Genomic DNA, 17,789 nt, shown 5'->3' with positions numbered 1-17,789 from the left:
GGTACATTTCTGGCGTGTTTCTATTGTGGTAGTGCGCCACTGACTGATTAAAACCCTGACAACAGTCAGCAGTCAGACACCCAATCCTATCTTAGCCATGCAGGAGCGTCGTGAGCTATGTGTACCCTCAGCGTGTATACACCCCTGCTCGTTAAACACACACACACTCACACACACAGACGCTCTATATACAAGATTTGCTCTATAAACCAACAGTCACCAATAGTTCACTACAGTTTCTACATTACACTTAATAGATAAATAGGATAGTAAAAACTTTAGTTTACTGTCTGACACTCTTGTTTTTTTTCTCTGTGTAAATCCTTCCGAGATTCTCAGTAGGAAAACTTTATTAAACAGAAACAATAATTAAGCAAACAACAACTTACTGTGATACAAACGTACTGACTGCAAAAGCCAGGAAGCTCCACACAACAGGTGAAGGACATGTGTGAGGTACTTGGTCAGCTTTAGTTCGGTTATTGGTGGTAGATGGTCTGAAAGGTTTTAGAACCACTGCTCTATATATGATACATTCAAATGCATTTATTTTCTGTTTCATCAATCTTACAGAATTTTACACTCTCTGTAATGAAATGTACATTTGGGTAGTGTTCTTTAAACATTATTAATGTCCTTGATATGTATATTGTTCATATGATAAGAACATTTATCACAATTAGATAAAATATCAATATGTACATATGTACCCTAACTCAAGACATCAAACATTAAGACCTACTATACTGTATCTAAGCAGCGTAGTGCTCTCAAACTATTGTTAAATATCAACAATCACAAGCTGTCTGTGAGTAATGCAGCTGAGAATAACAGCTAGCTATACAGCTAACTTCTACTCTAGGCTTCCTAACTTCCTAACATCAAACAGTAAGACTTACTGTACTGTATTTAAGCAGCATGGTGCTCTCAAACTGTTGTCAGATATCAACGATCATCATCTATCTGTGAGTAATCCAGTTCAGAATAACAGTTAGCAATGCAGCTAACTTTTACTTTATGCATCCTTACTAAAAAAAAACATCAAAAAGCAAGATGTACTGTACTTTATCTAAGCAGCATGGTGCTCTTAAACTATTGTCAAATATCAGTGAGTAATCCAGCATGGAAATAGAAGTTTAAATCTCCTGTAATCCTCTATGGCATGATGTTGCCCTCAGGCAACAAACCACATTTTCACTATTACATGGTCCTTTATTTTTTTAAATTATGACTATATTCTGAAAGCCTGAAATTGTTGTTTTAATTTACCTCCTAAAACATTTTTTTTTTTTTGTTTCCTCAGGGCAACATTACACAGTTAGCTCACAAGGCAGTTAGGCTGAAGCATTGGTTCTTAATTTTTCAGAAGATATAACAGAAATGCCAAGCTAAACTAAACTAAACTAAAAAGTGAAATGATTTTTATTCTTAACAAATATAAATATCATGCGATAGAGGGTTAAATATCCATATTATATTCTTGTAAAATGGCTTGTAGGTGGTATTTGATCAGCTTTAGTTTGGTCATTGGTGATACATAATCTAAACTGTATTTTGATAATGACTGCTCTAGATTACTTTATATGCCTATCGATAGTGTTATCCACTAGGCTATCAAACTGTTGCTAAACTGAAGATTGCACTGAATGTATGCATTTATACTGATCTTTTATATTCCCTTCTCTTTCCATACAGTCCATGTATGAGCGGCAAGGGGTAGCTGTCGTCCCACCCACTGTTCCCGGCGGCCCCCAGGGGGGGTACCTGGGTATACCTAAGGGCACGATGAGGAGGCAGAAGTCTATAGGTAAGCAAGCTCTCAAATCTTGAGACATACTGTGAAAATTCATCTCACAGTGTGATGAATAAGTTTTGATCTTTCTTTAATAACTTGCATGACTTCATAACTACATTAGGTGTATAAATATATTTACCGAGCTGCTTTCTATTTGCAGTTCGTTGTAATAGATAATACAGCACCCACAGCGCCGCTATGATATGATTCAATGATCTTGGGGAAGTTCACTGATTAACAGTGTTGTTGTGTTCCTCTGTAAGAGCCGTTCACGACTTTAAAACAATCCTGACTCATTCAGGCTAATTATAGTATTTCAGAGTTTATTTCAGATGCTGCAGGATGTTGCTTAAAGACTTGCCCGCGCTATATACGGACTCGGTGACGCGGTTTCCTTCATGACTCGATTTCCTTTGCTGAGCAGAAAACAGTTCCGCAGAGCCTTATTTTAACCTGCGGCTCTATTTATATGTTTTACGTGATCGTTATTCCCAGGGTTCATTACGCTTTCATCGCACAGCCGGCTCCGTCTCGCCGGTTGAACCGAGTTCATTAAGTTCGATTATCGTTAAATTAGGCTGATCTGCTTGCCACTCCGGATTCCTTTGATGGAGCCATTAGAACTAATTACACATTCTGGAGAAGAAATGGCATGATCAGCAAGTGCATTTTAATATGTGGTAATATTATTCACGCTCCCCTGGCTGTTTGACCATATGGCCTGAAGCAGGGGGGTTACGGCATTGACGTTGTCTGTTCTGCTCATCACACTCTGCTCTGCTCTCTGATTGAGTCCTGCTTAACCGAGAGCTTTTCATACAGCTGTTCGGCTTACTGATGTTCTGTGTTTCTTAGTATAAGGAAAGAGATTGGAATGCAAGACAGTGGCTATGTTTACATGCAAAGCTTTCCTCCAATCCGAATGAATTCATTACGATTCTAGAATATGAGTTTTTTTTATCTATCGGTCATTTGCCAGAATACATCACTTCATTGATGAATGTAAAGAACAGTAATTATCTGACTCGCTCAAGTGATTGGATCAGCTGCCAGGTTCCAAAAGTTTTTAGTGAAGTGGGAAAATCTGCTTTTAGCTACAGAACACCAGTGAGCTGGAATTCACTACAGGACACTCTAAAACTCAGCTCACTGGTGTCACTCAATCATTTTAAACTATTAATATCTAACCACCTTCAGACAGCCTGTTCCTGTTTTACTTAATCTTATTTATTCTTAACTTTTATTTTACTTCTTCTTTTAGTTTTATTATTTACTTTTTTATTTTGATTCCTTATTTTATTTTCATTTTATTTATTTATTTTTATTATTATTATTATTATTATTCTTATAGTTATTATATTATTATTTTTTATTATTGTAATAGTTTTGTATTTTTGCTTTTTATCTTATTTAGATTTTCTTTTATTGTTATTACTATTTTTATTATTATTATTATTATTGCTTTTATTTTTGTTAGTTCATTTATTTACAGGTTAGTTTTAACTAATTTTAACCCATTTTTGTTGTATTAGTCTTACTTTCTTTTGATTTTATTTTTTTGTCATTTAAACCATACTTAATTATAATCATTAAATGTATTATATATATATATATATATATATATATATATATATATATGTATATATATATATATATATATATATATTTTTTTTTTTCATCTGTTTTTATATTTTATTTACTGATCATTTACAGCAATTAAATGTACCTTTTATTTTCTCTGTTATGTCAATCCCTGTTTCTGTAAATGCTCGGCTACATTGAAAATGAGGGCTTCCCTCAATGTACATCCGAGTTAAAATAAAGGTTGATTGATTGATTGATCTACTTTTTTCACCAATAGTCTGAGTATAACTCTCCATTTATCCAAACTTACAATATTTCTTTATTTATTTTCCATAAGTGTGTCCAAACATTTAACTGCTACATTGGCTACATTTACATGTAGCCTAATAATCCATTAGTATTCTCACGCTGGCTTGCATCACATGATGCTCGTTGTTGTTGTCGTGGTTTGTATGCATGCTACAAGTAGTCAGATCAAACATGAAGCGCAAGTGTAGGTTCGCTTAGTGTACACGTAACCATGAATCCGACAACGAGCATCAGGTGATGCCAGCCAGCGTTAGAGGAGCCACAGCAACTGGCTAACTAGCTATGTTTCCAGAGTTTTACATTGTACATGAGCAATACGTACTTAAACATTACATTCCAGTTGAGGTTCTAATCAGGTACAGGTGTTTACAAGGCTATTATTCTTCTGATTAATGGATTGTTTAAAAGATTATCCACCTTGTTCAATCGCATATAAAAGTTGTATTCAGAATAGCCTCAGTCAGACTGCTCTATTCCAACTGAGGTATTTACATGGACGTGCTCTATTCTAACAGTGATATTTCTGTACTGGCACAGGCACTGATAACAGTGTCTGTATTTTAATGTTTGAGCAGTTAATTAACTAGCTAATTTAATGGAACAAACTAAATGCTCTAAATTGGCTGGAAATTACTGTACTGAGCTGTAATGTGGCTCAGTATCAGAAATAGGTCAATCATCTGTGTAAGAGGTTTTGAGTTTGGTGTGATTTTGGACCACTCGTTATTTGATTGTCTCCAACAGCTTTAGTGCAAATGTTTGAATTTATTGTTAATGTATTCTTTAGGCTGATTAAACATTGATTTAAGTTGAGTTAAACATAAGGACATCTACATCTACAAAACCGTGGAAGAAATGTTTTTTTACTTGCTTAAATTAATTTAAAACTGACCCTATTAAAATATCACAAATATCTAAGGTATAATACAATAACTCTTTGTATTGCTCAGGAATCACAGAAGAAGAGAAGCAGTTCCTGACTCCTCCATTGCTGAAGTTCACCCGGAGCCTCTCCATGCCCGACACATCAGAAGACATCCCACCTCCACCAGGTGTCTCCCCTCCATCGCCCCCTTTTAGCCCTACTGCCCCAACTGGCCGAGGCTACAGCCCTAACCAGCCTGGCTTTGCCCAGCCTCCGTTGGGCAGAGGGTTTGGCAACGCTGGCACTGGCACTATTCGTAGAGACCGGGTCGGGTTTCAGCTGCCGAACTTGGAACAGTTCGACACCCAAAACTCCCAGCAGAACAACCGCAATCGGAATAGGGCATCAGTGCCAGAGAATCCGTACTCGGAAGTTGGCAACAAAGCTCTTTACATCCCCGCCAAGCCAGCCAGGCGGAAAGGTATGCTGGTCAAGCAGCCAAATGTGGAGGACAGTCCGGAGAAGACCTGCTCCATCCCCATCCCCACCATCATCGTCAAAGAGCCGTCCACCAGCAGCAGTGGCAAAAGCAGCCAGGGTAGCAGCATGGAGATTGAGACGACCACTCCAGAGCACTCAGCGGGTCAGCTGAGACCTGAAGACAGCTTCGGCGTCAGTAACCCATTCGCAGCTGCGATTGCTGGGGCGGTTCGTGATCGAGAGAAGAGACTAGAAGCACGGAGGAATTCACCGGCCTTTTTGTCTACAGATTTAGGGGACGAGGACTGTCCCGCTCCTACCCCTCGCTTGCGGCAGTCCAAGTCCATAGATGAGGGCATGTTTTCGAGTAATGATGGATTACGGACACTTATGGCACCACCAGCTTCGTTGCTGAGTGCCCTGCAGGGAAGTGGAGGAGGCGTGAGTGGCAATAGCAGTAGCGGGGGAAATGTGACGGACTTTAACACCCCAGAACCCACAATCGTGCGGGAACCTCTTAATACAAGAACTCGGAACTGCCTAGGAACTGATCTAGACAGTCCTGTCAGCCTTCCAGCATCGGTAAAGACTTACAATTCCAATGGAAGTTACCATCATCCGGTTACAGGCAAATCTCTAGACCCCAGTTCCCCTCTTGCCCTGGCTTTGGCTGCCAGAGATAGAGCAATGAAAGAGCAACCACAGGCCCCTCCACCTCCACAAAAGGTATCAGACTCCCAGAAACCAGACCTCAACCAACCCCTCTTCATCGACACCAAGCTCCGCTCAGGCATCTCAGCCAACTTAAGTCGCTCCATGGGTCGCGGTGGTCTACGGAGGCAGATGACAGAGACCAAATACGAAACGGATGGCTTGAAAGATAGCAAGCAAGCCGAAGAGAAGAAGAACATGCTGATTGATATTGTGGACACATCACAGCATAAGTCAGCGGGGTTGCTGATGGTACACACTGTAGATGGCATCAAGCCCAAGGAAAACAGCACAGGTGATGGAGGGAAGCAGGAGGGCGTCCATCTACAAGACGGTGTACCCACAGAAACAAGGGATTCAGGTACCAAACCCACAGTGCCCAACTCTCAGCCACCTGCTCTACACCAAACCAAAAGCATCACAGGCAGCTCCATCGATGAACCCATCAAAATACCCTTCCGTATCCCCCCTCCACCCTTGGCTTCCGTGGATATCGATGAGGAGTTTGTGTTTGCCGAACCTTTACCTCCTCCTTTGGAGTTCGCCAACAGCATTGACATCCCAGAGGACCAGATAGCAGAAATTCTGAAGCAGAGGAAAAACAGTATGACCGGGGGACCCTTACCTCCGTATCATCCTCATGCACCTCCGCAAATTGGTGCGGAACACAAGCGTCCAATTGGGATCTCAAACTGCATGCCCCCTCCCAGTTACCCCCCGCCTCCTCCTGAGAGCTTTGAGCCAATCACAGACTCTGGAATCGAAGAAGTGGACAGCCGGAGTAGCGGAGACCCCCACTTGGAGACCACCAGCACCATCTCGACTGTGTCCAGCATCTCCACGCTGTCGTCGGAGGGTGGCGAAGCGCTGGACACTTGCACGGTCTATGCAGATGGTCAGGCGTTCCTGGTGGACCGGCCTCCTGTACCGCCAAAACCAAAAATGAAGCCCATCATCAACAAAAGCAATGCACTTTACAGGGATCCCCTGATCGAGGAAGGTCCTGAAACCTTCAGTCAACCACCTCCTGCCCCACCTCCGCCACCGGACGGTGCTGCCCAGTCAGAACTGCCCAAAACACCCACTCAGAGAAGCTCCAAGCTTTGGGGAGACCCTCCTGAGCTCCGGAGCCCACCCTCATCAAATCCAGACCCTAAGGCCAACGTAATTAATGAACTGAGCTCCATCCTGCAGCACATGAACCGGGACAAAGTGCCCAAACCAGGAGACTCTCTGGACTCCCCGACTGGACCTCGGAGCTTCGCAAACAGGTGAGCCACAACAGTCTACTGTAAGATGGTACCACTCAAGATTTTGGACTTTATAGGAACCTCCATTGTTGACTTAGAATACATTTTTCTCTAAAAGGCATTTTGACAAATACATTTAGCTACTTTAACCTTGTAAAATGCCTTGAGCTGTATACAGGCTACAGGTTTAGATGATCCAAAACCCTTTTTTCTGCAGTAAAATAACTTATTTACACCTTGAAAATGTGAGGGCTTTGAAATCTCCTACAGGACACTTGGAGAAGCTGCCTGTTTTCTCTCTACTCCACTTAATAATTCAGTAACAGATCAGTAACAGGAATCCACCCAAAATCTGTGTGTTTGAAAACAGACGTAAAAACTAGACAAACATAACGAAACTAAAGGTTTGGAGGACATGAACTGTTTGATTTGTATTCAGGAAAATATTGATTTTAAGATGAAGTTCAGAAATGTTATGATTTTATTCATTATATTTTCACATCAGTAGATTTACTTAAATATTGTTTATATATGTTTTATTACAGTAACAATTATGGTTTTCAGTCATGTTCCTTATCAAACATGAAAGCTTTTTTTCTGTAATGGTTGAATAGAAACAATCAGGATTTAGTGGTTTAATGTCAGGCAGACAAGTCACCTGGAATTCAGGCTTTCAGTTAACAGCTGTGCTGAACTAATCAAGAGTTAACTAACTACTTGAATTTATTGTTTCTTAATGTGTTTGAGAGCATCAAACAAGTTTTGAAGAGTTTGAGTTGGTATACAGTGAATAGCCCTATTTGAATAATGTTCTAATCCATATTATGGCAAAAACTATTCAACTAAGTAAAGAAAAAAAATACTTTAAGAAATGAAGGTCAGACAATCTGAAACATTTATAACTTTTGAAAGACCATCAAAAACATTACGATGAAACTGGCACTCATCAGGACCACCCCAGATAAGAGCACCTAAATACTTCAAAGTATTTTGGTTTGTTTAACACTTTTAAGTTACTACATGATTCCTTATGTGTTCCTTTATAGTCTGGATCACTTCTGTGTTCAAACTTTTGACTGGTGTGTATATTGAGTATCACAGAACCACAGTATTGTGATAATATTGTATCGTGAGACCTGTGATTCCCACCCTTATTGGACAGTAGAGACATTTACTCAAACAAGGTTCAACAGGACCAGTTTTTTTTATATCATAAAGGTTTTCTAATATTTTGTATATAAAGTTTTTATGACCAGTGTAAGTTTAGTGTAGTGACAGAGTAGAGTAGAGTAGAGTAGGCAGGAATTCTTGTTGATCCAGTACAACTCTAAGACAAAAAATCAAAGCAAAAGGGTATGTCCAAACTTTTGACTGGTACTATATCACCTCAGTAAAGACTGTGTTTGGGTGTGGTGTTTTGCTGCATCGTGTTGAGTGTGGTCAAGCATGTTTAGAATCAGTATAATTCTAATTCTGATTTTAAATTCTGGTTTATCCTAGTGTGAACACGAGTCTGATTGCTCAGATTTGAAGTAATCCACTGAACTACTTCAGGGATGAGTGCAGATGTGCCTGATTTAAATTAAACGTTCTGTAGAGCTTCTATATGAGTGGAAAAAATCGAATGAGAGAGTGGTTGGTGGTGTTTTCACAGTGTGTTTGTGTGAGTGGATTTGTGAACAGATAAATAAATGAGCCACAGAACAGCTTTAATGTGGTTATTCTCATCACTGAATGAGATACACAGTGTGCTTTGGTAGGCCACAAAAAGGCAGCAAGTGTGTGAAACCACTATATGCTCCAAAGAACAAGAAGAAAACATTTATAGTGCAATACAGGGATTGCGTATCAGATGCACAGAATATTTGGCAACCGAAATTATTCAGATGAAAATTTAAAAAAGGAAAAGTTTGAAAGATTTGTACCGAACAATGTTTTTTGAAGTTTCAGAGCACTATAATACGACCTGCTAAAGGTATGTCGCAATGCACTTTGCTATCTTACACCCCGTCAACAGTCTATTTTCACGCCTTGTGCCTGTACTGTTAAAATAGTGTCAGAGTTTAAGAATAAATCTACACTGATGGGTGTCGTGGTCTGGAAGTGAGGTGTGTTCAGGTAAATTTCTGACGTGTTTCTATTCTGGTGTTGAAAAACAAAGGAGAAATCATGGAAATGTTTTTTTTTTTTTTTTGTGAATATATTTTTATTGTTTTTTCCTTTTTTCCAAAGAAACAGGTACATATAGGCACACAACTACAACACTATAAACAGCACAACACAGCACAACACCCCTCCATCAAAAGTAAAAAAAATAATAATAAAAATTTAAGGAAATGTATTGGTTAAAATGTGTATGAACCCTGTATTCAGCCTTTTTTTATTTTTTATTTTTTTAATTTCATTTCACTAACAGTGCTTTCGCACTAGTTTCTGCTGAATAATTTTGTAATCTCTAATTGTAGCGATTGTGAGATTTATACTGGATCTAATTTTATGGCTCTTCTGCTCACTGATTTTGTCCATGTCACTGCGTTTTACAGTGTATTTGAACAGCAGAGAAAGAACACTGTAGTAAATGTGTGTGTGTGTGTGTGTTTGTGTGTGTGTGTGTGTGTGTGTGTGTGTGTGTGTGTAGCCGCAGCCTGACCCCACACCTGAGACCTTTCAGCTCCAGCTTTTTCTCATGTCTGTGTCTCTTGCAGAATCAGAGCCTTTCCTATATTACTCCAGCTTTTGTGCTCTCTCTCTCTTTCTTTCTGTCTTTCTCTTCCTCTGTGATTATATAATGTGTACTGTACGTTGTGTTATGGTTAGAAAAACAAGATTTGCAGTTCAGCCATCAAACCAAACTGAACTGCTTGAATTTTTGCACCAGGATGCATGAAGTTATCCAAAAGCAGTGTGTAAGACTGGTGGAGGAGAACATGCCAAGATGCATGAAAACTGTGATTAAGAACCAGGGTTATTCCACCAAATATTGATTTCTGAACTGAAATATATGAATATGAACTTGTTTTCTTTGCATTATTTGAGGTCTGAAAGCTCTGCATATTGTTTGTTATTATTTCCCATTTTCTGCAAATAAATGCTCTAAATTACAATATTTTTATTTGGAATTTGGGAGAAATGTTGGCTGTAGTTTATAGAATAAAACAACAATTATAATTTTACTTAACATAAACCTATAAATAGCAAAATAAGAGAAACTGATTCAGAAACTGTGTGGTCTCTTATTTTTTTCCAGAGCTGTATATATTTGTTTAATGTTAAATTGTTGCTTCTATTGCATTTGTTAACAGTTGGTACACCAGTTTAAACATCAGTTCATCAGCTTGGTTTTTATTATGGATGTCCCAGTCTGTTTTAAGGAATTATGATGGTGGGCCGTACAGGTGTATTTTATTAGGTAGGCTTACGATTATTTTAATAGTAAAGTACTACTACATCTCATTTAAACTCATATATTATATACCGTAGATCACAGAGTGATTTATTTTAAGCATTTATTTCTTTTATTGTTGATGATTATGGCTTACAGCCCATGATAAAACCCAAAAATCAATGACTGAGAAAATTAGAATATTATATTATATAAGACCAATTGGTACTTTTGGCAGTGTGGGCAGTGTGCCAAGTCCTGCTGGAAAATGAAATCTGCATCTCTATAAAAGTTGTCAGTAGCAGAGAGAAGCAGGAAGTGCTGTAAGATTTTGAGGGAAAACAAAACTGCACTGACTTTAGACTTGATAATAAAACACAGTGGATCGACACCAGCAGATGACATGACTCTCTAAACCATCACTGATCATCAGTACATTTTACATTTCATTTGTAAATCAAGTGATCAGAGTCTGGAGGAAGAGTGGAGAGACACACAGTCCAAACTGATTAAACTCTAGTGTGAAGTTTCTACAATCAGTGATGGTTTGATGCGCCTGTATGGCTTTTAAATTCTTCAAAATTTAAATTAAAATCATAACAAGACAGAAAACACATTGAATAAGAAAAGGTGTGTCCAAACTCTTAACTGCTACTATAAATATGGTTTTAATTGCTGTAATAAAGATTTGATAAAGAGTTGTTTTTCTTCGTAAGGATTAAGGTATATGTCCGTATCACCTGCAGGAAAAGTAGCTGCGCTGTACGACGCTTTCCTCGGGTCAGAGCAGACAGACAGGCGTATATCTTCACCCTGAGGCTGTTTAGAGTTAAAGCGCCTCTTCTGTTCTTCTGCCAGCCAGCTGCTTGTGTGATGATGCAATTAAGATTAAATTAATCACTTTTATGATAAATTAGTAGCTTAATTAGGGGAGAGAAAGACAGTCGCTGACAATGCTGAAGCCGTATCTCAGTGAGGATCAGGAGGAGATGAGATTGGGCCGTTTTGCGGTTGATTGTATTCGGAGCAGGAGACGTAAGCATGGGAGAATTGACCTCCGTTTATCTGCAGTCAGAACAGAAACAGCTGCAGTTTTATATCTGTGATTTCTGACTGACTGAGACGAGGGAGGAGGTCTGCAGGAGTTCTGAATTCTTAACTTTTGTTTTAAAGATGTGATGTTTTACAGCGCTGTTTCAAAAGTCATGGGACTGCAGTATGTAAACTGATCGTAAAGTGTTACCTCAGGGGACGGCTTGAGAATGCCCTCATCTGTATAAGTTGTGAGGTGTTACCTTGTAAGGGAGGTTGAACAATGGCCATCATGCTTGTGTTAAGGTACCTTGAGTTATGGAAGTTGGAGTGATGCATAGAATATATCATATAAGGCATTAGGCAGTGATGTTCATGACTGGTGGCATCTGGCAAGAAATGTCCATTTGAAAATACATATCTCCCAGTTCAGTGCTGCGTTCTTTGGCTTCCATTGGACATGGCAAAAGTCATGGTGTGATGGTGTGTTTTTAATACATGATAGTTTTAAAGATTTAAAGTTTAAAAAATTTGATACAAAAAAAAAGGTTGCATATATAGTTACACATTAAAGGTGGACATGTTGAGCTGTTGATGGCTTTGTTTCGTAAAGAACTTTAAATTGAGCAGTCAGAAGAACCTAGTCACAGGCTGGGAATATAATAATAAAAAAAAAAATAATAGGAACTAGTGAAAATACTATTATGATTAGAAAATTAAATATAAAGAGAACAGTGAATACAAATTCTACACAAAATTGGAATTTGAATTTCAACAGACATTTTTACAGTAGTAACCTTATTTTTATACTGAAGAAGAAAAAGGTGAAATGATGGAAATACATAAAATAAGGAAGTTTTCCTGTCTACTCTATATAACCACTAACTTCTACAACCACACTTAAGCAAATGTTACCATGTGGAAACCAGTTTAAACTGGAATAAAGGTTTAATTTGCCCTTATATATATAATATGTATGTATGTATATGTACAGTGGCATGAAAAATTTGGGTACCTCTGATCGTTTTCATGATTCTCCTTTATAAATCATTGGTTGTTTGGATTTGCAATTTCAATTAAATGCTGTATATCGCAGAATATATATTACAGAAAGTGTGCAGTAATTATTTAAACAGAAATAGGCAGGTGCATACATGTGGGCACCCCAACAGAAAAAATACACTTTTACACAAAATGTATTTAAAAAAAAAAAAAACGTTTTCATACCATTGTATATAGTTTTATTAATGTATATAGACTCAAAGAACCAAAAAAATTAGCAAGGAATTGTGTTTTTCTGATTGGTTCAGAGATCGATTTAAAAATAGCTGTTGCTTTCACTGTGCTTGTTGGGGCAAAGACAAAGTCTGGGGGGGCAGTGCCCCCCTCTGCCCCCCTCTTACAGCCAGCCCTGTATTATATACTCTATTCTGAAAGTGAAGAGCTTTGTTTTCTCAGTGTCTCTGTTTGATTTATAGAAATAATCAGACATTTCTCAGACTGTGGTGAGAGTGGTGTGAGAGAAAAAAAAACAGGAGAAAGTGAAAATAGAGTCAGTATCACAGTGGATGGCAGTGAGCGAGAGAGAGAGAGAGAGATGCCCTGTAGTTTCTCTCTCTCTCTCTCTCTCTCTCTCTCTCTCTCTGTGTCAGAGCAGATCAGCAGGAAGGTAATCTCCGCTGTAACAGCGTCTCTGAGCAGAAACGACCACACCGTGGTTTTTCTGGGCTTTTTTCTCTCCCTCGTTCTTCCTTCACTCCCCGAGCCTCGCCAAACAGCATCGCTTCACCCAGTGAACTAACCGGTTGCCTAGCAACACAGTGAGGAGAGCGGCCTGCAGGCCTGGTTACAGTGTGCATAAGTGTGTGTGTGTGTGTGTGTGTGTGTGTGTGTGTGTGTGTGTGTGTGTGTGTGTGTGAATGTGTGTGTGTGTGTGTGTGTGTGTGTGTGTGTGTGTGTGTGTGTGTGAATGTGTGTGTGTGTGTGTGAATGTGTGTGTGTGTGAATGTGTGTGTGTGTGTTGTACAGTGTCAGTCTGATTAGAGACAACTCGAACCGGACAGCCAAGAGGGAGGTGCTAACTTTAACGCATACTAAGGGGGTTACAGCACGCCGACTGCAGCAGGGACACGAGTGTGTGTAGCTACAGTACTGTGTGTGTGTGTGTGACACCCACTCATTTAATACCCATTATCCTCACCTTCACTCATCATCCAGATGTTGTGGCCATTTTTGTTGACGGTTTTTAACTAAATTGCTTGATTATATATATTATAAGTTAGACATTTCTAACAGATTTACTAAAATGGACAAACAGTTTAATAACTAATTTAATAACAGTAGCAGCACACTAGAAAGATGTTCCTGCTTTCCAGCTTTGAAGAAGAACTGTACTGATATCACCTTCTGTGTGCTGTTAACTGTTAATAATTATTTCCACAATTTTTTGACCTCCTGGATGAGTAGTCCATGCCCTTTTGGATTAATTTTGGTAGGCTGGTCACTCCTGGGAAGGTTCACCAGTGGTAGTGAATAATAGCTCTCTCTGTGATTCACTGGAGTCCCAAAGCTTTAGAAATGACTTTATAACCTTTTAAAGACTGCTAGATGATCAATGACTTTGTTTTCCCATCTGTTTTTGAGTTTCTTCAGATCTGGGCATAATGTGCTGCTTTTTGAGATCTTTTATCTGCATCATGTTGTCAGAGAGGTTTTATTTAAGTAATTTCTTGATTTTTCAGGTCTGGTTGTGGTTAGTAGTGAAATTGAACTCAGCCTTCCAAAAAGTGTGATTAATCACAGTTAATTTAAAGGGGCAAACACCTTCTTTACAAAGGGCTAGATTGGTTTGGATAGTTTTTTATTCATTAATAAATGAAATCATCATTTAAAAAGTGCTTTTTATAATCACTAACTGGTTATCTTTGTCTAATATTTGTAAAAGTCTGTATAAAAGGAAGAAAACTTTTTGATGGCACTGTAGTTACATGGTTGATGATGTTTTGCACTCCGGATTAAATGCTAACTGCGTGTCATTGGTACTACTTGTACTTGCTTCTTCTGAATTATAAAAGTTGAATATATTGTAATCCAATATTTTATTATTTATCAGATAACATACATTCCCTTCATGACCCTGAACTAGTTCTGGTTGTATATGTAAAGTGTGATAACAGCAGGCAGGGCAAGAGTGCTGTAGAAATGTGTGTTTTCATCTGTTCACAGCATTGCCTTGTGTGTGTGTGTGTGTGTGTGTGTGTGTTTCATCACTCATGTCATGCTCATTTGTCCCCTCATCTTGTCTTGTGCATCATGTCTCTGTGGACAGGAGTCTGCGCTGAAGATCTGTGCAGTAAGTCTGCAGTGATTAAGCACAAAATGCTGAAATGCCTTTGTGCTTTCACTCTACTGTGTGTGTGTGTGTGTGTGTGTGTGTATTTGTGTGCTATTCTTCAAAATTATATCTGTACTTGTGGATCATCTGAAACTAACACATTAAGATAGGGATGCACCGATGTGAGAATTATGGGTCAATGCTGATATCCAATATTACACATATATGTCTACTGCTGATGATATCCATATTTATTATAATATTATTATAATAATATTACACATTACAACTTATAATATTATAACTGTTACAGAGAGACTACACTGTGACAGAAGCACAAAACTCATTATTTGATCGTACTCTTATCTCCCTCATCTGCTTACTTGCCACAGACAGTAGTTACAGATTCCTCCCTCAGACAAAGTCTGCTGGTTAATCTTGCTGTGTACTTGCTGTTGTCATTTTGTAGAAGTGTGTGTGTGTGTATGTGTTCGTGTGTGCATGCACTTTATGCAAGCCAGTCAAAAGTTTGGGCACCGCCACTCATGCAAAAACTTTATTTTACCACATTTTAAAACAATATTGAATATTAATTAATAATAACAAATGAACGTTTATATACAGACGGTCACAGCTTTAAACCATTTTTTTTTACCAGAATTGCTACTTCATACTTAGCTGCGATAGAAGCACAAAACTTATTATTTAAAAGCACTTTCATCTCCATCATCTGCTTACTTGCCAAGGACAGTAGGTACAGATCCCTCCATCAGACAAAGTCTGCTGGCTAATCCTGCCGTGTACTGTCTGAGGTTCTCAATCAAAATGACTGAAATGTTAGATCTACAACTGTTCAGTTAGCATAGGGAGTACACTTAGCAGCATTCGTTAGCTTTGTTTTTTTTTTTTTTAGCTAGCAATGTCAGCTAGTTAGCATTTGCTATTTTCGTTCAGTAGAGTTAGTACTAGCAAATTAGTAAATTAGTGTAAATTTGTTGAAGCACCCACTATTAATCACCACAGCTAGTGTAAAGTATCTGCTGGTCTGAATTATGTTTGTAGTGATTTAGATGGGTGAGTGAATACATTTGGGAATATATTGTAGTTCCCCCTATTGATCACAGGGTTGTGGGTTTGACAACCAACTTTACTAAACTGCCGCTGAGTGTAGTTGTACTGTAAGTGTGATTATTTAGTTTTTCTGTAGTAAGACTTGTGTAACTGTGGGATTGTGATGCAGTACCGATGTAAATCTACTGTACAGTGTGAAATACAGTGATTTCTGCGTGTGTAGTCTGAGTTTTAGTGAGTTGTGCTGCCAGACTGTGATGTGAAGCTTCATTTGACCGTTAAACGCACAGATGCTCAGTTCTGTTATTGTCTTCTGCTGAAAGCTCAGATTCTGACTGTGCTGAGGAGAAATGATGAATGGCAGCCATTTCTGGCTCACAGCTGCTAAACCTAATTACTGTAGTGTGTGTCTTTGTGTGTGTGTGTGTGTGTTTGTGTGTCTGAAATAATGCATCTGCAATAATTTTTATATGAACTATAATAACCGTTAGCGTTGTTAATTTGAGTTCCATCGCTAATGAGTAGAAGCTCTATGTGTGTGTGTGTGTGTGTGTGTGTTCATGTGTGCACGCACTTCATGCAAGCCAGTCAAAAGTTTGTGCACCACCGCTCATGCAAAAAAAACCTTATTTAACTTTTATTTTAAAATAATAGTGCATATTAATTAACAATAACAAATTCATTAACTCAAACTTTGAAGCTTTGAAACTTTGAAGCATTCTGGCCAAATACTGGTCAAATCTGCGTAAATGCATCAAAATACCTGAATTTATCATCATAGATATTTAATTATCACGTTTTTTATTGTTAGTGCTGATTACATCATTACATTATTTTGATTTCAAACATTTTTTCAATCTCATTTTTAACAAAGTATTTCAGTATATCAAATATGTATGTATAAATATACTTAGTTACTTTATTAGGTAACACTTTATAATAACTTTCATTAATATATTTTTAACTAATGATCAGTAGATGTGAACAAAGCAGTAGTTTATCAGAATTTTAATATTAACAAAAGCTCACACATGACTCAGCATGTATATCAGCATGGATATTCAAAGTTAAAAGTTAGCAAATCATTATCTCATCAGAATTTGAACATTAATAAATCGCATTGCAGTTCATGTTGCCAGTGCTTTTATTACTATTTACAAATGTGATAGCAACTTTTAAGTTTCTTAAAATGTAAAAAAATAACAGTTATAAATTGTTAGTTAATGGTATATTAATGAAAGTTATTATAAAGTGTTACCACTTTATTATTCTTTGCAATTATTTGAAAATTATTTTCATTGAATTTTGCAAGTTTTTGGATTTTGATTTTGTTTCATTTCTTTTGCTTCTATATTATGTACAAATTCAGACATTTTATATTTTTTGGGTAAAAGGTTTGGCACAAAAGTATCTCCTTACCAAATGTACATGCAGTGTTAATGTACATATACAAAATACTCTCAAACAAGCACAGCATGTGAGAAAATCCAGCATTTCATTCATTTTTAAAACATTTTTTTTATTTTACAGATAAAGTTTAAAACTTTATACAGCACTTTCTACATGAACTTTAATCACACTGGACATTTCTATTTATAAATTAATTGTAAATGATGTGATTCTTGTTGGTCTATTTCGGTTTAATGATTGTGCAATGCATAGCCTTATAGGCTACAAGCTCAAATAAAAAAAGTTTGTTTAGAAATTATTTTATATTGTTAAACCATGTTAAATTATATTAGATTAGAGTAAAGTCATTCAGGCATCATTGTTGTAGCCTAATTTACTGATGTTTATTCACATTGTTGGTGTTTTAATTTAATTTCGGAGATCTGTTCTTAATCATTATTGTTCTTAAATAATAGGTCTATGCTTCTTCAGTGTTGCTATTAACTGAACAATCATTCTGAACAGATTTCGCTCATTCAAACAGCCTGAAAATGTTTTTAAAAAGCTCAATTTTAACGCTCTAGTTA

The 17,789-nt window shown here is 37.7% G+C and overlaps 1 protein-coding gene across 1 annotated transcript in view; it reads left to right on the top strand.

The window, feature by feature from the left end:
• Nucleotides 1-17,789, top strand: part of LOC103033205 (SH3 and multiple ankyrin repeat domains protein 2) — a 230,313-nt gene that overhangs the window by 206,994 nt on the left and 5,530 nt on the right. Inside the window, exons 23-24 of the mRNA XM_049483310.1 lie at nucleotides 1,696-1,807; nucleotides 4,639-7,015. Coding sequence (XP_049339267.1) covers nucleotides 1,696-1,807; nucleotides 4,639-7,015 — 2,489 coding nt within the window. The remainder of the gene's footprint in view (nucleotides 1-1,695; nucleotides 1,808-4,638; nucleotides 7,016-17,789) is intronic.

The sequence above is a fragment of the Astyanax mexicanus genome, chromosome 9, assembly GCF_023375975.1.
Source record: "Astyanax mexicanus isolate ESR-SI-001 chromosome 9, AstMex3_surface, whole genome shotgun sequence".
In the NCBI taxonomy this organism is placed as follows: domain Eukaryota; kingdom Metazoa; phylum Chordata; class Actinopteri; order Characiformes; family Acestrorhamphidae; genus Astyanax; species Astyanax mexicanus.
This window is presented reverse-complemented; position numbering and strand designations above follow the sequence as displayed.